The 24,780-nt window shown below is 37.3% G+C and overlaps 1 protein-coding gene across 11 annotated transcripts in view; it reads left to right on the top strand.

Annotated features, from left to right (window-relative positions):
• WNK3 (WNK lysine deficient protein kinase 3) overlaps nt 1–24,780 on the top strand; it is a 398,421-nt gene that overhangs the window by 41,272 nt on the left and 332,369 nt on the right. For all 11 annotated transcript variants that reach the window (XR_014258450.1, XM_082445069.1, XM_082445070.1 and 8 more), the window contains 8 exons: nt 3,128–3,300; nt 4,076–4,296; nt 5,188–5,345; nt 9,142–9,230; nt 12,458–12,677; nt 17,790–18,084; nt 18,898–19,091; nt 19,187–19,336. Coding sequence is in view for 10 of the 11 variants with exons in the window: in XM_082445069.1 (XP_082301195.1) it covers nt 3,128–3,300; nt 4,076–4,296; nt 5,188–5,345; nt 9,142–9,230; nt 12,458–12,677; nt 17,790–18,084; nt 18,898–19,091; nt 19,187–19,336 (1,500 nt within the window). In the remaining variant the exon portion in view is untranslated. The remainder of the gene's footprint in view (nt 1–3,127; nt 3,301–4,075; nt 4,297–5,187; nt 5,346–9,141; nt 9,231–12,457; nt 12,678–17,789; nt 18,085–18,897; nt 19,092–19,186; nt 19,337–24,780) is intronic.

The raw sequence follows: 24,780 nt of genomic DNA, 5'->3' as shown, positions 1-24,780 counted from the left end.
TAAGTGGTGCTAGCAAAACTGATTAACCATCTAGATGAAAATACTGCATGTACAGAAATGGATTCCAGATGGATTAAGAAGTTAAATTTAAAAAGTAAAGTCTTAGAAGACTAAAATTTAGATATTTACATAAGAGATATTCAATAAAGTAAAAGATATTACTGAGTGACTATGGGGTGTACTAAATGGTCATTATCTGAAGAAAAGACTCTTCTGTGCCAGTCTTCTCCCCCTAGTTTTCCAGATATAACTGCAGTTATTCATTTGTATATCTGTCTAGTCCTTTTTCAATACATTTAAATATATACTAGAAAGCATAGCATTGTTCGGGATGGTTCTTCTTTTATGTACAAAGTATCGTATTATAAATTTTCTTTCAGATCATTTTTTTTCACTCAACAGTAGGTCTTAGAGATCTATCCACATTAGTACACATAGATCTAGCTCATTCGTTTAACTGTTACTTGTTTATAACCAAGTTTAGCATACTGTGACCCATTTTGATCCTGGGCAGATTACTTAACCACCTTAACCTCAGTTTCTTTACTTGCAAAATGGCTATGACAATAGTAGTGACTATCTCAAAGGGTTGTTGTAGGGACTAAATGTGTTAATATACAAAAAAAAATTTAGGACAGTGCTTGGCATGTAATAAACTTTGTTATTGACATTTTGATTATTTCTAATTTTTCACAATTACAGACCATGCTGCAACTGACTATCCTTTTACATATTTTCTTATACAAATCAAGAAATAATGTAAATAACCAAAAATGAAATTGCCAGAGCTCTGGTGTGCTGCTTAACTAGGGTTACTATGAGGTCTTAAAAAAACCTCTTTTAACAGAAGTCTTTTCCTTTTATCAAGTTGCCATTTCTTCTACTCTCTTGAGTTTGATAAAAATACATTCTAGGGACTTCCCTGGTGGCGCAGTGGTTAAGAATGCGCCTGCCAATGCAGGGGACATGGGTTCGATCCCTGGTCTGGGAAGATCCCACATGCCTCAGAGCAACTAAGCCCACGGGCTCTAGAGCCCGTGCTCTGCGACAAGAGAAGCCTCCGCAGTGAGAAGCCTGCACACCGCAAAGAAGACCCAACACAGCCAAAAATAATTAAATAAAAAAACCCCATTCTATCAAGGTATATACTTTTTATCTTAAAAAAAATCTTGGGCTTCCCTGGTGGTGCAGTGGTTGGGAATCCGCCTGCCAATGCAGGGGACACGGGTTCGGGCCCTGGTCTGGGAAGATCCCACGTGCCGCAGAGCAACTGGGCCCGTGAGCCACAGTTGCTGAGCCTGCGCGTCTGGAGCCTGTGCTCTGCAACGGGAGAGGCCGCGATAGTGAGAGGTCCGCTCACCGCGATGAAGAGTGGCCCCCGCTTGCCGCAACTAGAGAAAGCCCTGGCACGGAGGCGAGGACCCAACACAGCCAACAAAAATAAATAAATAGATTAATTAATTAAAAAAAAAACAAAACAACATACCGATGACTGAGCCGCACCCCGCAGCAATTAAATCTGAATGTCTACAGATAGGACCCAGTCCAGACACTAAAAAAAAAAAAATCTTTTGTTTGAACCCTTCTCATATTTCAAACACTACTGTGGATTTATTTATATATTTCTTTTTTCATTTTGGTGGGGTTTAGGAAGGGATGGGAATTAATTTAATATGTTGTCAACCATCCTGAAATGGAAATCATACCTAAATTTTTAACTAGCATATTTGATTATTTCTCTATCAGCATCAAAGCTTAAAATAGTTCTGTCACTCCTTTCTCTCTTGCTCCCCCTTGCAGAAGACAGAAATTGTTTTTATTCTTCCTTCTCTATTAGATTTTAATGAAATAATCTGGAATTTTAATTCCAGACTTACCTTTTTGCATTACAGTTGACCTTTGAACAACGTGGGGGTTACGGGTGCTGGCCCTGAGCAGTTGAAAATTCATGATAACTTTATAGTCGGCTTTCCATATCTGCAGTTCCGCATCCAAGGATTCAACCAACCACCTATCATGTAGCACTGTAGTATTTATTGAAAAAAAGATCCATGTGTAAGTGGGTCTGTGGAGTTCAAACTTGTGTTGTTCAAAGGTCAACTGCATATATCTTCTATTTTAATTACTGTTTAGAAAATTTTACCAACCATATTAGCCACAATTACTTAGGCTTCATTTTAAATAAGCATTATTGGAAGTTTCTTACTATTTATTGTATGCTACATCCTCCTTTTCTAATGGCTTTATTTGGCCACATTTTAATTGAAATTCTTTGAGTACTATTTTCAGGAATGGTAGATGGTGTGGTATACTTTCTGTGTCCCTCTTTTCATGGAAATATGTGCATTTTTCCCTTATAAACGATTGATAGCTTGTCTGGGTTCAGAATTTTAGGGTCACAGTCCTCCCTCAGAATTCTATAAACATTGCTCCTTTGACTTCTAGTATTTAAGGTAGCAAATTAGAGGTCCATTGCCTGGTCTTTCACTGGTTGGTAACCTTATACTTCTGTCTGGAAATATGTTGGCAATTCAGATATTTAACCAGAATGTCTAGGTGTCTAACATTTTGATTATTTCTGCCCTGACATTATAGATCCTTTAGATGTGGAAATTCAGAGATTTCTTAGGGAAACTTTCTTATTGTTTTGATTTTTTACTTTTTCTCACTTTGAGATACTGTTTTTCTTTTCCAGCAAAGGAAATTTTATTTACTATTTATTATTTATTTTTCCAGTTTTATTGAGATATAATTGACATATAACAATGTAGAAGTTTAAGGTATACAACATAATGATTTGAGATATATATATATAGTGAAATGATTATCACAAAAGTTTAGTTAACATCAAAGATATTGTTTTACAAGGCATTGATTTATTATGCAGGTAGGTTTGTAACATAGTTATGAAATGTAACAACTGCTGCATTTTGCTGTATGAGAGGAGTCAAAGTAACTACCTAACAAAGAATATCAGTGATTTTATAGGTACTGAGAAAAGAATTGACAGGTGAAAATAGATACATACACACATACATACAATAAAATAAAGCACTCATTTGAATGGTGTTAGAAATGTGCAAGAGAATTTCTAGACTTTAATTTGGAACTTGATCTTCCATTTTAGGACCGGAAATTAACCAAAGCTGAGCAGCAAAGGTTCAAGGAAGAAGCAGAGATGTTAAAGGGTCTCCAACATCCCAATATAGTTCGATTCTATGATTCCTGGGAGTCTATATTAAAAGGAAAGAAATGTATTGTATTAGTGACTGAACTTATGACATCAGGAACCTTAAAGACGTAAGTTGACCCTGATAGTGCCAATGGAGTTTTATTTGGAAATAATTTTCAGGAGTCGCAAAAGTTGTTTGTAAAGTAACACTACTTGATTAAAGAATTTGTAGAATCTGAATCTAGTGACTATATTTCAGGGCAGGTTAAAAAATTTGGATGTTAATGAAGTTTGTTAGAAAATACAATGTTGAGAAATTAATATTTGTGGGATATCATAGAATTTTAGAATTAGAAATCATTATAGAGATAATATAATGTCATTTTGTAGAAGATGATGAAAGGTTGGGGACATGGCCAGATTCACATATCTAGTGAGCAGTACTATGTAATTATAGTCTATCGTTTTGTTTCTGACTACAGTATTTCATTTGATGGTATAACCACTTATTTGTGATTATTAAATGTGTGATGTACTTTTTCTGTTTCCTAGCATCTTTGCACTAAAATTTTACATAGTTAAACCCTCTGATGACTGTATTTAAGCAGCTATTAGGAAGTAGAGAGGACTTTGTTTTTAAATTTTTGATGCCATTCCACAAAAGGTCACTCTGATTAGAATGATTCTTGTTTTGAATTAAAAATGCTAAACTTAGTAGGATGTCTTCTCTAAGAATGAGGCTTTAGATTTAATAATTTTTTGTCATAACAGACAATAGAAGATAACTCAGTGATGGCAATCATAATATACACAGTACCAGCTAGCTTACATGATTTACCCTAATGTGCTCATACAGTAAGCTAGGTATGTTTGTTTACATGTGGTTTTTGTTTCTTTGTGTAGGTACTTAAAACGATTTAAAGTCATGAAACCAAAGGTCTTAAGGAGCTGGTGCAGGCAAATTTTAAAGGGGTTGCAGTTCTTGCACACTAGGACTCCTCCTATTATTCACCGGGATCTGAAGTGTGACAATATTTTCATCACGGGACCCACTGGATCTGTGAAGATTGGTGATCTGGGACTAGCCACCTTAATGCGCACATCATTTGCTAAAAGTGTCATTGGTGATTAACATTTTATAGTTTGTTGGTTGTGTAAAGACAGATTTTTTAAATTGTATATGTCTAGAACGGGGATCAGCAAACCACAGCCTATGGGCCAAATTTGGCTTCACCGCCTATTTTTGTAAATAAAGTTTTGTTGTAACACAGCCACACCCACTCATTTACATATTGTCTATGGTTGCTTTTTCACTACAGTGTCAGAGTTAATTAGTTGTGATAGAGCCCATGTAGACTACAAAGCCTGAAATATTTACTGTTTGGCCCTTTACAGAGAAGTTTGCTGGCCCCTGGTCTAGAATGTGAATTTGCTTTGAAATATCTATTATATATTGACTGATTTTAGAGACATCCCAGTGTATTTCTTTTGTGATGTATTTAATATTATTGAAATGTTCTGAGGACTTAAGAAAGAGGATTTACTACTTCAGAAAAATTTAAATAACTAAAAACAAGGATAGAAATAAAAACAGATTTTGGTAATCATTACCTAATTTTGAACATTGCAAATTGTACTTCATTAAGTACAATTAAGGAAATTAAGTTAAGGAAATTATATGTGTATATATATGTATATTATATGTATAATATATATATATATATATATATATATATATATATATATATATATATATATATATATATATATATATATATGCTTTTAGGGAGCAGAAATTAACTCAGGTAATCCTTATGGCAAAGGGAATGTGATCTTGGTGGATACATTTTTTTTTTTTTTGGTCACACTGCGTGGCTTGTGGGATCTTAGTTCCATGACCAGGGACTGAGCCCCGGCCCTTGACAGTGAGAGCGCAGAGTCCTAACCACTGGACCGCCAGGGAATTCTCTACATTTTTCTTTTTTTAAAAAAAATGTGGTTGTGGTATTTTGTAGGCACTCCTGAGTTTATGGCCCCAGAGATGTATGAAGAGCACTACGATGAATCTGTGGACGTCTATGCTTTTGGAATGTGTATGCTAGAAATGGCTACTTCGGAGTACCCTTATTCTGAGTGCCAGAATGCAGCTCAAATATACCGTAAAGTAACTAGTGTAGGTATAACTTTATTCTTTTTACTTCACAAATTGCCACATTTAATGGTAAAGTCAACTTAGAAGTCGACTTAGTCAAACCTAATTTTGGTGTAAAGCAACTATATTCCAATAAAAATTAATTTTAAAAAGCCTAATTTGGGGGCTTCCCTGGTGGCTCAGTGGTTAAGAATCTGCCTGCCAATGCAGGGGACACGGGTTCGATCCCTGGCCCAGGAAGATCTCACATGCCACGGAGCAGCTAAGCCTGTGCGCCACAGCTACTGAGCCTGCGCTGTAGAGCCCGCGTGCCACAACTACTGAAGCCCGTGGGCCTAGCGCCTATGCTCCGCAACAAGAGAAGCCACTGCAATGAGAAGCCCGCGCACTGCAATGAAGAGTAGCCCCCGCTCACCGCAACTAGAGAAAGCCCACGCACAGCAACGAAGACCCAACACAACCAAAAATAAAAACAGAAAAAACCAAATTAAAACAAACAAAAAACCTAATTTTGGTTTAGTTCTATATAACAGTGCTAAATTTAACATAATTGTAATGAAATAAGCTTTAGATTTATGCTGTATACCTATACTCAAATGGGGTCATATAAAATGCTCTGTATTAGTATCTTTGGGGAAAATGTACAGATATATCATCTATATCCATTTGTTTGTAAAGAATTTTTAGATATTTATTAAATGGATCTTATTTTCCAAAGCTACATAATAAAGATTGGCTAAATGGTTTTGAAGATTTCTTCTAGTTCTAAAAGCCTGATTATGAAGTGGCATTCAATGGATACAGTATTTGGTTCCCTGCTATGAGTAATTTTTTGCATTAGAAATTACAAGGAATGCAAAGATGAGTAAGAAGTGTTTGCTACCTACAAAGAGCTTACATTTTTAGTAGGGCAATAATATAAACTCACAAATAACTATAAAAATAAGAGGATAGGAGTATAGTAAGGGAGGTAGAAGCAAAGTGTTAAGATTGTTGAAAATAGGTCCTTTCATATCCAGTTGGGTGGCTCAAGGTAGGCCACAAAAGAGATTGTTAGAGTGTTTCAGGTAACATACTAATAGGTACCATTTTTAAATATATAATATATGCCACATGTTTTTATCTTTATATTCCTACAAGATGGCACTATCTTCAGTTTAGAAATGATGAGACTGAGAATCAGAGGTTGTGACCTGCCCAAGTTCACACAGCTACTAGTAATGGTGGATTTTGACCTCAAGTCTGACTCTAGAGGTTTGTTTAGGGAGACAATAAGAAATCCAGAATTCTATATGACAAATGACCTAGTTTCTCCAACAAATCAATTTCCTGAAAGAAAAAAGGGGAAGGGACTGTTACAGAATACAAGAGACTTAAAGTAGTGATGAGCTGGTAAATGTTTAACAACTGATTCTCTGAAAAAGAAAAAGCACTGATTTCTAGCATTTGCTAATTTCCTTGGTGTAAGTGCTCCCACCATGACTGATTTCAAGTCACCAATGTGACCTTACTTGAATGCAGGGTTAAGAAAGGGTGCAGAGTGGCACTCATATAGTATTTCCACCATACGGATACAAAAGATGTAAACAACTGCAAGAGCATAAATAATAGTAAAATGTAGTAAAACAATCAAGGAGTCGTGTTTTCAATATTTATTACCTTAGCTCTTAATATAATTTATTTAATCGTAAGTTTATATAATTTAAATTTTATAAATGGATGTATTTAACAATCAGCTTGCACAATTCCTGAAAATGTAATAGTTGGCTCTTGTGAGCTGGTATGAGCCAGTTCCATTGCACCATACATGTAATGTATGGACCTTGTTTGGCTCCTGATTTGAACAGACCAACTTGTAAGAACACCTCATTTAGACAATTTGGAAAATTTGAGTATGGATTGGGTTTTAGATGATATTAAGCAATTATTGATAATTATTTTAGATGGGATGATGACATGATATCTGTTAGAGATAGAAACTGGAGACTTTATGGGTGAAATGACATGATGCCTAGTATTTGCTTTAAAATATTCCAGGATAAAAGTGGTGTGGGAGTAGATAGCCGAAACCAGGTTAAGGAATGATGCTTGTTGTTGAAACTGGTGATGATTACATGGGACTTCTACTTTTGAGTATGTTTGAAAATTTCTATAATAAACAGCTGAGAAAAAGAAATGGGGCTAGAACGCCCTTTTAGTTTGGGCCCATATATTGTACGACCACAAATAGAAGAGTTTGTACTTGATTTTGTAAGTTGGAGCTCCCCAATTATTTTTACCTAGGAGCAGAGAAAGGCAGTAATTATCCAGGGCTGGGGAATGGGTAAGAGATCAGTGGAAAGGTCAAAGAGGGCTTTTTCTTTTTTTCTTTTTCCCCCAGGCTGGCACTGGTTTGGCATCATGCTGCCTGGTTTTTTTTTTTTTTTTTTTTTTATGGCTGTGTTGGGTCCTCGCCTCTGTGCGAGGGCCTTCTCCAGCCGCGGCAAGTGGGGGCCACTCTTCATCGCAGTGCGCGGGCCTCTCACTATCACGGCCTTTCTTGTTGCGGAGCACAGGTTCCAGACGCGCAGGCTCAGTAATTGTGGCTCACGGGCCCAGTTGCTCCGCGGCATGTGGGATCTTCCCAGACCAGGGCTCGAACCCGTGTCCCCTGCATTGGCAGGCAGATTCTCAACCACTGCGCCACCAGGGAAGCCCCAAGAGGGCTTTTTCTATAAGTAGAATAAAAAATTCCATTTTTTGTATGGTGATTTTATTCTTTTATATTCAGGTCACAGAAATGCCATATCACAATTCAGATTTCCATCTCTACTAAAGCTTCTTGAATTTGAGGCCCAAATTAACTCCTAATCTCACCAGATTTATCTAGGATATGGTACTTGGCTTTCTGATTCTGTATTCTGTGAGGTAGTGTGAAGACCCAGAACTAGATCTTAGATTGCCTCATTCCATGATAATTTTTCTATTATACCTTTCTGCTTATAGCTTAATTTTGAATTTTCTATTAAATGATGGCAATGTTCTTGTATTATTTTTTAAATCTAAAAACCCATAAATTAAGGGTAACAGAATGTAAAATAAGTAGATTTAGGCAGCTAACAGTTATTATAAGAACGTTTTGAATTATCTGGACCTCATTAATTTGATATTGAATTCCTAGAACCTGATAATTAGCTTGAGGTTCTCTCAATATTTTGGTATTGTTTAAGGATAAACATAATATAGATTTCTCAAAAGTTTATATATAACAATATATATATTTTATATATATATTTACTGATTGCTCATTGTGTCTAGCCATTCTAGAAGACTTTGAAATATTGATTTGAAATGTTTGCGATAGAGGAGCCCTTATTTAGAATTTCTAAAAGTGTTTTTTAATAACTGATCTTTCTGATTTCAAAAAAATACTTGTTTATTATATTTTACTAATTGGGGATATACTGTATGTACATTTTGGGATCCTATTTTTTTCCTACTTAATGTGGCAGCATGAGAATTCTCCACGTTATTAATTACTATGAGAACACGTTTAGTTTCCATGTATTAGCATATGCATATATATGTATATCACATAATTTATGTAATATTACCTCTGTTATTAGAGATTTAGATCGTTTACAATTTTTCACTGTTATTTGTAGAGCTATGACAAAATCCTTGTCAAAAAGTTGTTAAACTTATACTGTATGTATATATTTATCTCATTTAAAATTTGAATATGGTTTAGTGGTAAAAAATCATTATTTTAGTAATGATGTTGGCTTGGGCTTTCAGTTGCTTAATTTGTGACTAGAAACCGTTTTTCTTCCTCCAGGGTATAAAACCAGCCAGTTTCAATAAAGTCACTGATCCTGAAGTGAAAGAAATCATCGAGGGATGTATTCGTCAAAATAAATCTGAAAGGTGGGTGCACATGTAGTGAAATGACATAACTGATGGATGAATTTTTCTCTTATCTTGCGCTGGGTCTTTTTCTGACCTTTGAATCATGCTGGGTATGACTTTTGAGTGGAATCCAAACCATACTGACTAGAGTGAAGTGTATCAGTGCCATTTTAAATCTTGTTTGCCATTTTTTTTGTTTTGTTTTGTTTTGTTTTTGTTTGTTTGTTTGCCATTTTAAACTGATATCATGTGCTGAATTTTCCTTGAACCGAAATTTGGGTTGTGTTTGTCTGTGTGTGTTGTGACAAGATCACCTTCAGCCATCAGTTTAACAGTCACTGGGCCCCCCTCCCAGGTTAACTTGCTTCTAACAGTTGGTAGATAGTAGAGAGTTTCCTGCATTGTCACCTTCACATAAGTACTTAAATGGTTTTTTATGATAGTTTAAGAAAAAATTTAACCATCAATTCACCAGATGTTTTTTATTTGTCCATAATGTCCTGTGTCATGATAACGGTAAAGCTGATAGGGCTATTTTTGTTCCAGAAATAGTATTCTAGATTTATTTGTATCACAATTTGTATTTTTCTTATGGACAATTCCTTTTAGTTTTAGCTTTTCCCTTTAATTTGAGCTTTGGACAGTTGCTGACTCAAATTGCTCGGTTAGTATTTTGATTTTTACCTCCTTATTGATTATGATTAATAAGGTGATAGATCCTTTATAAATTATTTCCACCAGCATTTCACTGACTGTCTCCCATTTTTATTAGTTATCTAAGTTTAGTGTTGCATATCTGAAAATATAAAAAGTCACTAAGATAAAACCTGTTTAATTATAGCTTTATTACACAACATTCTTGGTGTCTGTGCCAACAGGCTATATCTATATACCTCTATATTTTAATTATGGTAAAATATAAATAACCTAAGAGTCACCATTTTAATCATTTTAAAATGTACAATTCAGTGGCATTATGCACATTCACATTGTTGTACAACCATCACCACTATTTCCAGAACTTTCTCATCATCGCAAACAGAAACTCTGTGCCCATTAAACAGTAACTCCCCACTCCCTTTCCCCTCAACCCCTGCCAACCTCTATTCTACTTTGTCTCTACTTCTATGTAGGTACCTCATATAAGTAGAATCATAAAATATTTGTCCTTTTGCGTCTAGCTTATTTCACATAGCATAGTGTTTAAAGGTTGATCCATGTTATAGCATGTATCAGAATTTCCTTTGTTTTTACGGTTGAATACTCTTCCTTTGTGTGCGTGTGTGTGTGTGTGTGTGTGTGTGTATACACACACACACCACATTTTGTTTATCTGTTCATCTGTTAATGGACACTTGGGTTATTTCTGCCTCTTGGCTACTGTGAATAATGCGGCATGAACATTGGTGAACAAGTATCTTCTTGAATCTCTGCTTTTAATTCTTTTTGGTATATGCCTAGGAGTAGAATTACTGAATCATACGGTAATAATATATTTAATTTTTTGAAGAACCACTATATTTTTTCCATAGTGGCTGCATCATTTTGCATTCCTTCCAGCAATGTATGATGGTTCCAATTTCTCAGCGTCCTCACCAACACTTATTTTCCATTTTTTGTTAATAGGCATCCTAATGGGTATAAAGTGGTATCTTATTGTGGTTTTGATTTGCATTTCCCTAAGGACTAATAATGTTGAGTATCTTTCCATGTGCTTATTGGCCATTTGTATATCTTCTTTGGAGAAATGTCTATTCAAGTCCTTTGCCTTTTTAAAAAATTGAGTTGTTTATTTTGTTGTTGTTGTTTTTGAGTCGTAGTAATTTAGGCATGCTTTTTTTTAAGCTATGCTAAAACTACTGTGTTGAAGTAGCCATTTTAGTTTGGTTTCTGATTGTTGTTTGTACAGCATTTTAATTATGATCTATTACCAAAGAACACTGGAATATTCAAAAGGATTTATGGCACATTAGTGTTTTGGAAAGAGCACAGGCTTCCACAGCAGAATAATATTCAAATCTGGACTCACACTTAGCCAGTGTGATCTTGAGAAACTTACTTTAGCTGTTCCTAAAAATAGGTATTATTTTGGTAGTTAAAAAGATAATGAATGCATATAAAATACCTGACAGAGTAATAAGTATTTAATGAATGATATTGTCTGCTGCTATTGCAGTGGTTATTCCTTAGTAAAAATATCTAGGCAAAACTTTCATTGAGAAGTGGAGTGCTTAACTTGGTTGTGCCTTCTTAAACACATCTCACCTTAGCCTTAAGACTAATTAGCCTGAACAAGCTTGTTCTTTTTTATAAAACTGTCTTAGTTAAGTGTTTGTCTTTTGATCACTAAAAATGTAGAAGGTTGAAAATCCTCAACTTACAGGATACCGTGCTGTCAATATGCTTTATCTGTTTTAAATAGTTCAGGAGGGGCTTTCTACATACAAACTATGGAATACATCAGTTGTAGCTCTCACTGGCCTGTAATATAGATAGATATATTTATCTACTTTAGAAGTTGGTCAAAGAAAAGAAAATTAACTCTCCCAGCTTATAAAAGAATCTTTTGAACCTCTGTGCTTTTTTCTCTTCAGAGATGGTTAATCCCTAATATTAGGCTAGAGTTGTATCCATTATGTGTATACTTTGGCCTAGGATACTGGACTTAAATACTTTAAGAAAACCGTGTGACTTTGCTGAACTGAATTAGCTTCACCCATGGCGTTCTCTAAAGAGTGAAGTACACTGACTAGATTATTGTTAATAGAGTTAATGACTTCTATTTATAACATTTGTAAAAGTGTTTGAATTCCTAATTTACTTTAGAGTTTATATACCTCGAAGAGTTTTTAGTTTCCTTTGCCAACAATCTGTTGTGTGAGTTTTAGTAACTTAAGCCAGTGGCTTAGGGAAGATACTCAGTCCATCTAACATTTACTGCAGCACTTCTCTAATTATCTCTAGGCATACCTTTAGGTATGTTAAACTTCAGTATCTAGATATGTTACTGTTAATAATCCTTAATTAAGATCACTACAAATGCATGTTAGTTGGGATTTCTTTGCATCCTTGGTAATAATAAATTGGATATAAGATTTGGTTTTTATAAAAAGGCAGATTAACGGTTTAATTAATAGAAAATTTTAAATCAGGTTGTTACTTTGACACAATTTTTACTAATTAAGTGCTCTATATCTTGTTTATGATTGGAAGAATTGATAACAGATTTGTATTTTGTTTATTAGGTTGTCTGTCAGGGACCTACTAAACCACGCATTTTTTGCTGAGGATACAGGACTAAGGGTGGAGTTAGCGGAGGAAGATGATTGCTCAAATTCATCTCTGGCTTTAAGGCTCTGGGTTGAAGACCCTAAAAAATTGAAAGGCAAGCATAAAGACAATGAAGCTATTGAATTCAGTTTCAATTTAGAAACAGATACACCTGAAGAAGTAGCGTATGAAATGGTAAGTGAATCCTACCACTGGCTTCCCCTCCCCTTATAGTATCAGGGTTGATTCCTTTCTCCTTCTGATTGCTTTCTTTCCTCTTATTTTCTTTATTTAAATTATAATTTTATTGTGAAATATATCTCTACAACAGAGTATATTAAATTTGTATGTACCGTATAAAGAATAGTAAAACTCTACTTTTGTTAAGAAATAGAACACTACTGGAACTTTAGAAGCTACCTGTGTGCCCCACCCCCCACTTGCGTTCCTCTCCCTCATCACCACAGGTAATATCTACCCTGACTTTTGTGTTACTCATTCCTTTGCTTTTCATTATAGTTTACCTAAATAATATATATTATTTTGTTTTGAAAACCGGAGTGGCAAACACACACCTAGCTGGTTACTGAAGTTACTGTTAGGTGAAGATGCCCAGGAGGAGATAAGCTGAACAGTCTCTCGGTCTCGGAATCTGGCTCCAGCTTCCCTAAGAGTTTATGAGAGCCGAGTCTAGGGAGGTCATCGGGGTGAGGTCATGTGTGAGTCCAGGGAAACACACATGGCTCACCACAGTCAGGGCACCAGAGGGCTGTTGTGCAGACCAGAAAAATTAGTTGTCTGGTAACAATATGGTTTGACGGGGAGTGGGCCCCTCTGACTTCTCTACTTCTCATCTCCCCATGACCTGCTCCCCCCGCAAGAGTAGAAGACAGCAGATAACTTCTGTTGGGTGGAATGTATGTCCATGCCCGATCCAGGCTGTGCAGTACTTGGAGGGAGGGGGTGCAGGAGATTCAGCAGCATGTGGTTAAATTATCAAAGTCCAGATACTTTGAGCCAGGCTCACCTGGGCATTCTGTCCTCAGGTTTAAAAGGAGTATGGGGGCTTCCCTGGTGGCGCAGTGGTTAAGAATCCACCTGCCAACGTAGGGGACACGGGTTTGAGCCCTGGTTCGGGAAGATTCCACATGCCGCGGGGCAACTAAGCCCGTGTGCCACCACTACTGAGCCTGCGCTCTAGACCCCGCGAGCCACAACTACTGAAGCCCATGTGCCTAGAACTTATGCTCCGCAACAAGAGAAGCCACTGCAATGAGAAGCCCGCGCACTGCAACAAAGACCCAACGCAGCCAAAAACAAATAAATTAAATAAATAAATTAAAATAAATAAATAAAAGGAGTATGGGACATTGACAGTGGGTATCTTGGAGATGATAGCCTTTAACATGCCTATCTTTCTAGTCACATGGTTCTAATCTAGAATGATTAGAATCTAGAATGATCTGCTACATAACTATCATACGGAACTTTCTTTTTTTTTTAATTAATTAATTAATTAATTATTTTATTTTTGGCTGCGTTGGGTTTTTTCGTTTCTGTGCGAGGGCTTTCTCTAGTTGCGGCAAGCGGGGGCCACTCTTCATCGCGGTGCGCGGGCCTCTCAGTGTCGCGGCCTCTCTTGTTGCGGAGCACAGGCTCCAGATGCGCAGGCTCAGCAATTGTGGCTCACGGGCCCAGTCGCTCTGCGGCATGTGGGATCCTCCCAGACCAGGGCTGGAACCCGTGTACCCTGCATTGGCAGGCAGATTCTCAACCACTGCGCCACCAGGGAAGCCCCGGAACTTTCTTTTTACTATCATTCTAGACTTCTCTGCCTCTCTCCTGTATTGGAATTCATGTGTCCTAAATCCCATGTCTTTCTCTTTCTTTGCTTACCTTTTGTTTTAGTGGCCCACTTCCTCTGCCACCTCCTTAAGAAAGGGTATATGGGAGGTAAATTCTTTGAGACTTGCATGTATTAAAAACATCTTTATTCTGTCTTCATATTTAATCGATTATTTGGCTGGCTAAGTCATTTTAGGTTGGCAATTAAAAAAATTTAAAGTCATTGCTCCATGATTTTCTAGCTTTCAGTATTGATATTGAGAAATACAAAGATGTTCTGTTTTCTGGATCTTTTGCATGTGATCCATTTTTTCCTCTCTGGAAGCTTGTAATATCTTCTCTTTCTTCTCAGGATTATAAAATTTCACAGTGTGTCTTGGTTGGGGTCTGTTTTCATCCACTGTGTTGGATACTCAGTGGACTCATATCCTTTAGTTTCTGGGAAATTTCTTAAAAGTATTTTATTGTTGAGTTCTTTCCCTTTGTTTTCTCTTTCTAGAACTGCTATTATTTGGATGTTTGGCCTCTTGGACTGTTTCTCCAATGTTCTTTTCTATTTTCTATCTTTTTGTCTTTTTATTCTCCTTTCTGGAAGATATTGTCAACTTTATTTTCTAACTCTTCCATTGAGTTTTTCGTTTCTACTATCTTGTTTTTAATTTCAGGAGTTCCTTTTCATTTTGTTTTTTGTTTTTTTTGGTCTGTTCCTTTTTTAGAGTAAACGTCTTGTTCTTTGTTTTGTGGATGTGATATTATGGCACCTCTCTGTAATTTTAGTGAAGAGAGTGTTTTTGACACTTTTTTTCTCCCTGCATAGTATCTTTTCTCCAAGTTGCTGGGGTTTTTTAATTGGTTTTGTGCTCCATCTTCTTGTTAGAGGCTTTTCTCATATTTCTGGTTATTCTGGGCTGGCTGCTCATGATCAATAGTAGAAGACTATTAGTTTTCTATTGCAGTATAGCAAGTTACCACAGATTTAGTGGGCTTAAAACAACACCCTTTTATTATTTCAGTTCCGTGGGTCAGAAGTCGTGGTAGACTTTACTGGATTCTCTGCTTAGAGTCTCACAGGCTGAAATCAAGGTTTGGTGGCCTGGACTCTTAGCTGGAGGCTCTGGGAGAGAATCTGCTTTTGGCCTCAACCAGGTTGTTGACAGAGTTCAGTTCCATGCAGTTGTAAGACTAAGGTCTTCATTTCCTTCCTGGCTGTTAGCTGGGGGTCACTCTCAGCTCCTAGGGACTGTTCTTCAGTCCTTTCACATGCTCCCACTCCATCTTCAAAGTCAGGAATGGCAAGTTTAATCCTTCACTAGCTGGTAAAAGACTCACCCAGATCTTTCTGTCTTAAGGTCAATTGTGTATAGCTCAATAATGGGAGTGATATCTCATCATATTCACAGGTTTGAGGATTAGGATGGGACATCTTTGAGGGGCCATGATTTTGCCTATGACGGGTACTAACAAGCTGATTGGATGGTATGATTGCTTATGTCAGACTTGTTAACCTCTATTCTCAAGTATCTGGGTGGGCCAATAATTGGGGAATCGTTGACATAAATATTTGTGGGTCTTTCTTCTTGGATTAGCCAGATTCTCCAGAGAAGCATCTTTCAATCTCCTGCCTGGAGGGTAAGGATCTGGTTACTGGTATTTTGGTAGCCAAGTGGGGAAGAGGGCTGGGGGTTTCTGCGTATGGCGTTCAGTATGCATATGGTCATTTAATCTTCTTGTTTTTGTTATGGTAGCCATACCCTCAACTGTGCCTGGTGTTCCCTAGTCCAGATATGATCCTCTTTTACCCTCTCCAGAGAACAAAATTACAGACTTCTTGGGTAGGGAAGAAGCAATCACCCAAAGGTGTGGACTGGAGGGTGGAGCACAGGGACCTAATACCTAACTACTTCTCAAAACCCTTTCACTTAGTCTTCCTTATTTTAGTCATCTCTTTTGACTTTACCCAGTTCTGTAAGTACCTGGTACTGCCAGTTCCTGTGTGTTATGAGTATTATTCAGTATAAATGGGAATGATTTTCAGCTTTCCCTGGTTCATCTTTTTCAGGTCCACTAGGTCAGTTATTATCTATTTGTTTTCCACATCCTCAAATGTCCAAAACATTGTCTGTTGTTGCTGTTGCCTTTATTCTTTCTATCCTTGTGAGTTTATGACTTAAAAATCCATTTACTCTGGGAGTGTTTTTTGAACTTTGGGAGGGAGTGAAATTAAATATATGGATTCCATCTAACATTTTAATCATTTATCAACTACAATGAAATTTCCCCGAGTCTGCAGACCCCCAAGGTATGCTTTAAAAAACAGATCATAGGACTGAGAATAATATGCCATGGCACCTCCTCAAGTCATCTCTGCTACTCAGCCCTGTTCCTTTCAGACAATAAGCCCTTAACTTCTCTTCTGTCATTCTTCTAACACCTCGTAAGATATAGCACTTTGCCATAAGCATACTTCCTCTGCCTAGAGTGTTGATCTCTGAACTTCATCTACCTCTCCCTCAATAGCCTGCAAGTTCCTTGTTTTGTTTTAATCCAGGTCAGACTTTACCTTCCTCTATGATACTTTCTCTGCTTTCACCAGAGAGGCTTGTGCTCCTTTAGGGCTTTTGCAGCAGCTCATTTCTACCTTTTATTTCATTTCATGTTTTTTAAAAAAATTTTTATTTACTTTATTTATTTATTTTTGGCTGTGTTGGGTGTTCGTTGCCGTGCACGGGCTTTCTCTAGTTGCGGCGAGCGGGGGCTACTCTTCGTTGCGGTGCATGGGCTTCTCATTGCGGTGGCTTCTCTTCTTGTGGAGAACGGGCTCTAGGTGCTCAGGCTTCAGTAGTTGTGGCACATGGGCTCAGTAGTTGTGGCTCACGGGCTCTAGAGTGCAGGCTCAGTAGTTGTGGCGCACGGGCTTAGTTGCTCCGCGGCATGTGGGATCTTCCCGGACCAGGGCTCAAACCCATGTACCCTGCCTTGGCAGGCAGATTCTTAACCACTGCGCCACGAGGGAAGCCCCTTATGTTGTTTTTATCCTTCTCTCACCACCAGCTTGTGTGTGCATATAAGACAAAGGACCAGCTTAGGCACTTATATGTCTCCAGAGCCCAATACTGGGCACATTGTAGACACTTACTGTTGTTGAATGAGGAAACCTTTTTAATGTTTCACAAAACTTAGTGGCAGTCATAAATTACCTGTAATAAGACTGCATGTACTGAAATATCAAGCTATTTGTTTGTTTTTGTTTAAAGCCAGAATTATTTCAACAATGCTTGGTAATAGTGTTGTTTTTCTTACTAAAGTCTCTGGCATTTATGCATGTCCGATTAAGAAAGAACATAGAAACAAATTAACTGTTATTTAATAGCGTTTGGAATTTGGGGGCAGAAAACAACTGCTAGTAAAAAATAAAAGTAAAAATCTTAAAGATGTGGTTTGCTTATTATGTTTTGTTTGTAGGTCAAGTCAGGATTCTTCCATGAAAGTGATTCCAAAGCTGTTGCTAAGTCCATTAGAGACCGGGTGACCCTGATAAAGAAGACAAGGGAAAAGAAGCCAGCTGGCTGTTTGGAAGAACGCAGAGATTCCCAGTGCAAGTCTGTGGGGAATGTACTCCCTCAGCCCCAAAATACAACTTTGCCCCCTCCTCCTGCTCAGCACAGCGGGGCTGAATGTGAAGAAACTGAAGTTGATCAACATGTGCGACAACAGCTTCTGCAAAGAAAACCACAACAGCATTGCTCCTCTGTTACAGGTAACACAGTTATAATTTATAAAAGGAAATGTGTAATTGTATTCCCTTATCTTTAAATAGTACTTTTGTATGTTTCAAAGCATTTTGTTATCTATCATTTCATTAATTCTTTTACAAAATCCCTGAAATAGGCAAGCCAGATAGTTTCCTTATTTTAAAATTAAGAAACTGTTCTGTTAAGTGACTTGTCCAAGGTACTAGTTGAATAAGGATTATAATCTTTTTACCATTTTTAAGGGTCTAACGTAAATCCTTTAGTAAAGAAGATATGCAACTAAAGATAGAATTTATTCTTCAAGAGGGAATTTTCTAGACTTTAAGAACTTTCGTATTTTAGACCCAAGTATAAAATTAACACAGTTTCTCTAATTTTTCTGCTGTAATGCATTCTCTTCTCTAGAAAGACACAGTATTTTCATAGTAATAACCAGTCGTTCCATAAAGGCAGTATTATTTTCTAGCCAGGTTCTAGGAGAATGAGAATATGCTACTTAGATTTTACTGAAATCCTAATGGCAAACATAGATTAGTTAGGCTATACATGAAACGGCCAGCAAATCGAGTTGACTTTTATGTAATTCTTTGTAGGTTTGTTTTACTAAGAATATTTTAGTTATACCACAGTATCAACATGGAGAGTTTACATGATGGTTTTTTATTAATTCTGCAGTGTACATATTTTATTTGAAGCTGTTTCAGGTTGTCAGAGTAAAAAAGAAAAGAATTAAAGAAACACTTACCATTTCCTATGCTATTTGGACCTTGTGTTTCAAGTTTTTCTCTTCTACTTATCACTTGTTTTCTTTGCCGTAGGTGACAGTTTGTCTGAGGCAGGAGCTGGATCAGTTATACATTCAGATGCTTCAAATCAGCCCAGTATAGCCTATTCCTCAGACCAGATGATGGGTTCTCAAATGGTTTCTAACAACCCACAGGCCGAAATAAATGTTCCAGGGAAAATTTATCCATCCCAGCAGTTAGTGGGACATTACCAGCAGATTTCAGGGGTGAGGTGAAGTGTTAAATATATTTTAAATATATAATCAATATATTTACTGTAAATGGGAGAGTTTATCTTTAATCTTTTTTTTTTTTTTAACAGTTGCAGAAGCAGCCAAAGCTGACTCAGCCCCAAATTTTGCCTTTGCTTCAAGGTCAGTCCACTGTTCTGCCTGTACATGTCCTTGGACCTCCACTTGTCTCACAACTCCAGTTTTTGCCATTAAGTGTCCCAAAGGTCTCACAGGTAAAGGTAAGATACATTTTAGAGGCTCCGTATTCAGTTAAACTTATTTAACACTGCCTAGGTTTTCTGACAGGCAAAGGCTCTCTTTCATAAATTCATCCTAGTTTATATAAAAGTCACTGAAAGCTAAAAGTTGTTTATACTTTCCTTCACTTAAGACATTCTTCTTGAGGATGTGTCTAACATTGTGTAACTAGAATCTTGAGACACTGCTTGTATAATTGGAAGAGAAACTGAGAACTCCATATACGGATAAAAAGTTTATTTAGGGGACTTCCCTGGTGGCGCAGTGGTTAAGAACCCACCTGCCAGGGCTTCCCTGGTGGCACAGTGGTTAAGAATCCTCCTGCCAATGCAGGGGGCACAGGTTCGAGCCCTGGTCCAGGAAGATCCCACATGCCGTGGAGCAACTAAGCCCATGCGCCACAACTACTGAGCCTGCGCTCTAGAGCCCGCGAGCCACAACTACTGAGCCTGTGCACCACAACTACTGAAGCCCGTGCGCCTGGAGCCTGTGCTTTGCAACAAGAGAAGCCACTGCAGTGAGAAGCCCGCATACCGCAACGAAGAGTAGCCCCCGCTTGCCACAACTAGAGAAAAGCCTGCACGCAGCAACAAAGACCCAATGCAGCCAAAAATAAAGTAAATTAAAACAAAAAAGGAAAAAAAAAAAGAATCCGCCTGCCAATCCAGGAGACACGGGTTAGAGCCCTGGTCTGGGAAGATCCCACATGCCACGGGGCAACTAAGCCCATGCGCCACAACTACTGAGCCTGTGCTGTAGAGCCCACGCACCCGTGCGCCTAGAGCCCGTGCTCTGCAACAAGAGAAGCCACTGCAGTGAGAAGCCCGTGCGCTGCAACGAAGAGTAGCCCCCGCTCGCCGCAACTAGAGAAAAGCCCGCGCACAGCAACAAAGACCCAATGCAGCCAAACATAAATAAATAAATTTAAAAAAATTTATTTAGGACTCAGATCCCTTTTTATGGTTTGTTTTTTGTATTGGACTTTTCCAGCCTGGTTTGAATGTAGAGGGATGTCTTTTGTAGTTAATTAGAAATAGTATTTCATAGACTCTTATAGTTTTAAGCACTTTCATGTAAATTCTTGACTCTTTTGGTTCATGTTTATTTCTGTAGGAGAAATAAGTGTTTTTGTCATTTAGACTCTCAAAGTCAACGTTACTCATTTCTGACAACGAGTACACAGTCTTTGTGAGAGTTCATATATCAAGACTATATCCTGGTTTCCTAGGTTATGGACTCTGGATACATGGTTGGGCTTTTCTTTGCCGTCCCATTTTCTTTCCTCAACCCTACCATCCCCTGTGTGTGTCTTCTCTCTTTGGGAATGAGACAGTCTGAGCTCCTAGGCATTCTCTGTATGTGATTTAGTTAGCAGCTGGTGATCTGTTGCTTTTAAGAGATTGGTATATAGTCAGTCATAGTTCATCAACAAACTTTTAATGACTATCATCTCTGGGGATATAAAATGAGATAAAATATGGTCCTTGCCCTGAAGAACTCATAGACTTGTAGGGGAAAACATACATGTACTTGAAAAATGCCAGATGCATTTAAAATCTGCTGGGGGTATATTTAATCTGATATGGTTGACAGTGCATGGTGTTTGGCTAGTATTTGTAGCTTATATGGTATATGTTCATACTTGAGCTCATGTTGTGGTTGGATTTATCTCTTTTTAAGACTATAATGCGAAGTGTGTTGGATGGATGCTTAAATTAACTTAGGTTCAACCACGTAAATATACAGGTATGTGTATTTTGAAATGTGTTTCCAAAATTTTTAAAAGAAGTTTAAAAAATTTATGAAAGTGTTATTTACCTATTTAAAATAAAGCCTATAAAGTTATAAAGAAGACAGTGAAAATCACCTACTATCTCTCCAGCTAGAAATAAATTATTGTTTACATTTGGTGGTAGAGACTCTAGATTTGTCTTTTTTTCTATGTATACATATATAACTTTGTTTATACATACATATGTATATCACATACATACAATTTTGTAGCCTGCCTTTTTCACCTAATATATAGAATCCACATAAGCAAGCACTTTAACCAGTGGGGGTCTTTTTATGAAAGTGTTGGTTCAAGTTCTAGGAATTATTACAGCCAGCCTATATGTATTCAGCCAACTCACTCCTCTCCTCTTGAGAGAGCGTCTCTGTTCCCTTTAACTATGATATTGAAATCCTTTTGAACTTCCACTGTCTGGTGTGTGGAGGTGTCAGATTCAATTACTCTGAATTTCTGCCAGGGTTTGAGTGAGTTATGTGGCAAGTGCAATAAATGAGAAGCCATGAGCAATATGTTGCTTGGGGACAGGTCTCAGCCCCTTAGTGTACTCAATTAGCATTTACTCATGGTATTAGGATTTTTATAGGACTAATGCTATACCCAGCACCTTTTTGATAACTTTCTGAAATTTTTTTAAAATTTATTTTTGGCTGCTTTGGGTCTTCATTGCTGTGCACGGGCTTTCACTAGTTGTGGTGAGCGGGGGCTACTCTTTGTTATTGTGCGTGGGCTTCTCAATAAGGTGTCTTCTCTTGTTGTGGAGCATGGGCTCTAGGCATGCGGGCTTCAGTAGTTGTGGCGTGCGGGCTCTAGAGCGCAGGCTCAGTAGTTGTGGCACACGGGCTTAGTTGCTCTGCAGCATGTGGGATCTTCCCAGACCAGGGATTGAACCCGTGTCCCCTGCATTGGCAGGTGGATTCTTAACCACTGGACCACCAGGGAAGTCTGAAAATAGCTTTTCAAAAGTAACTTTTATTCTTATAAATACTCTTGAAAAATACAGAAAAGTATAAAGAAAGTAAAATTACCTGTTATCCCACCTCTGAGAAATTAAAACCTTTGAAATTTTTCAGACATTTCTCTATGCATACACATTTTTTAGTATTTATTTTATCAGAATTGGATCATACCAGCTTTTTAAAAGACTTCTGTTTTTTAAATTGAATTATATAAGGCATATATACATTGAAGTATCCAAATCTTAAATGTGCAGCTTGATGAGTTTTTACATATGTATTCCTCTGTGAAATGCAAATGAAGATATAGAGCGTTTCCAGCTCCCTAGAAGGTTCACTGACATTCATCCACATTGTTGCATGTGTCAGTAGTTCGTTTCATTTTTTTTGCTATGAGTTGTTCAGTTGTAGAATATACCACAGTTCAGTTATCCATTCTGTTGATGTATATTAAGATTGGGATTGACATATATATACTAATATGTATAAAATGGATACCTAATAAGAACCTGCTGTATAAAACAATAAAATAAAATTAAAAAAAAAAAAGATTTGTTCTAGCTTTTGGTTCTTACAAAATAAAGCTACTGTGACTGCTCCTGTATGTTTGTAGACACACCTCTAGACACATGCATTCATTTCTCTTGTGTATGTACCTAGGAGTGGGATTGCTGGGTCACAGGATAAAGGTATGTTTAGCTATACTAAATAATGCCAGACAGTTTTCCAAAGTAGTGGTCCAAAATGCATTCTCAGCAGCAATGTTAGAGAGTTCCAGTTATTCCACATCCTTATCAACACTTAGTATTGTGTGTCATTTAAATTTTAGCTGTTGTTTATCTTTTTCTTTAGTCTGCTTTAATCTCAACCAGTTCTTCAGGCTTTGTTGTTCTTTACAGTGTTGAAATGCAGAGGCCAGTTTTTTTACAGAATGCCTGTCATTTTAGGTTTGACTAAAGTTTCCTCATGGTTAGAGTCAAATCATGCATTTTTGGCAGGAATACCATGTAAGTGACATTGTATTCTTCTTAGGACATCTTATTAGGCATATTGGTGATCCCAATATTTGTGATGTTAACTTTTATTACTTGTTTTAAGTAGGGCCTGCCAGGTTTCTCCACCATAAAGTTGCCATTTTTTCCTTTATAATTTACGAGTTATTTGTAAGGAGATATTTTGAGACTCTGTAAATATCCCTTTCCTCATCAAAACTTTCACCCATTAGTTTTAGTGTCTGTTGATGATTTTCTAAGTTCATCATTCCTCCTTATATTTATTAGTTGGCCTTTCTCCTTCCTTTACTCATTCAGTCATTCAGTCATTTGTTCATGTCAGTATGGATTCATGAGGCTTTATTTTATTTAATAGTGTGTGATATAATATTATCATTATTTATTTTGATGGTTAAGGTGCCCCAGATTTGGTTAATGGGGGCCCATTCAGGGTGGCTCTTGTGTATTTTTGTCATATCCCCATTATTCTTTGAGCACTTCTTTACTTTCTGGCATAGCAAGATATTCCAGGCTCATTTTGTGCTTTCCCTTCCCTAGCCCTGGAATCAGTTATTTCTCCATGGGGCCCTGATTCCTTTTAGTGAGGAAGGTAATTTAGGAACCAGAATTTGGATGTTGGGTGTGTTTGATGGTACGTGGGAGTCATAGCTTCTAGGGTTCTCAGTGGACAGATTAGAGTGTGTGCGTGCATGCGTGTGTGTGTGTGTGTATTTCATACTGATACCTCCAGCCCATTTTGCTTTTGACTTTGTGTTCTAGGAAAAAAAATTTTTTTTGCTATGTTTCTCCAGTATACACCCAACATCTCCACTTTATTGTATAATAGGCATTTCAAATTTAATATGTCAAAAATTAAACACTTTTTTTTTGCGCTCCCCTCCCACCACCACCCGAAGCCTGTGCTTTCCACAGTTGTCTTCATCTCAGCAAATAGGAACTCTGCCTTTCTTGTTACTCAAGCCATATATCTGTGGTCATATTTTATTCCTCTCTTTTCTTCATATCTGACTTCAAATCATCAGAGAGTCTTTTGTCTTTTCCTTTAAAATACATCTACAACCTGACTACTTCTCACCACCTCCACCATAATCACTAGCATAATGATAATCATGCTAGTCTAATTTCTTTCTTGAATCATTGCATTAGACTTCTAACTGTTGTTCTTCCTTCTGCTTTTGCTCTTTTATACCCTTTTTCTCATTATAGGAAGCAGAGTGATACTTTGAAAAAATGCAAGTCAGATCATATCTGAACCCTACCCCAAACCCCGCATTGCCATCTCACTCACAGTAAAAGTCATAATACTGTACTTAGTGGCCTGAAAGCTCTATAGGATCTGGACTTCCCTGCCCAACCCTCTGACTTCATGTAGATATTCTTTGAATTCTGTTGTCCTCTTGAGTGATAATTAAACCCTTTCACAGATCTATAGCTTGAGGACAAGGAGATGTACACTTTCTGTGTATTAGTAGGTATTGATCGATTGTAGTTCCTCTGTGCTGAGGTGTGGTTTACTTTTACCCCCATAATGAATTCTCTAATGCTTGTAATAATCAAATATATTAAAGACTACATTCTCCAACATGTATGGATACCAAAATTTTTCCTTTCTGTATCCTTGCTGAGTTGGCTTTACTTGTGAGGACTCTTCCTCCTAGAAAGCC

This window comes from Balaenoptera physalus (genome assembly GCF_965194825.1).
Source record: "Balaenoptera physalus genome assembly, chromosome: X".
NCBI classification, from domain to species: Eukaryota; Metazoa; Chordata; class Mammalia; order Artiodactyla; family Balaenopteridae; genus Balaenoptera; species Balaenoptera physalus.
Note: the sequence above shows the minus strand (reverse complement) of the source record. Positions and strands in the feature narration are given on the sequence as shown.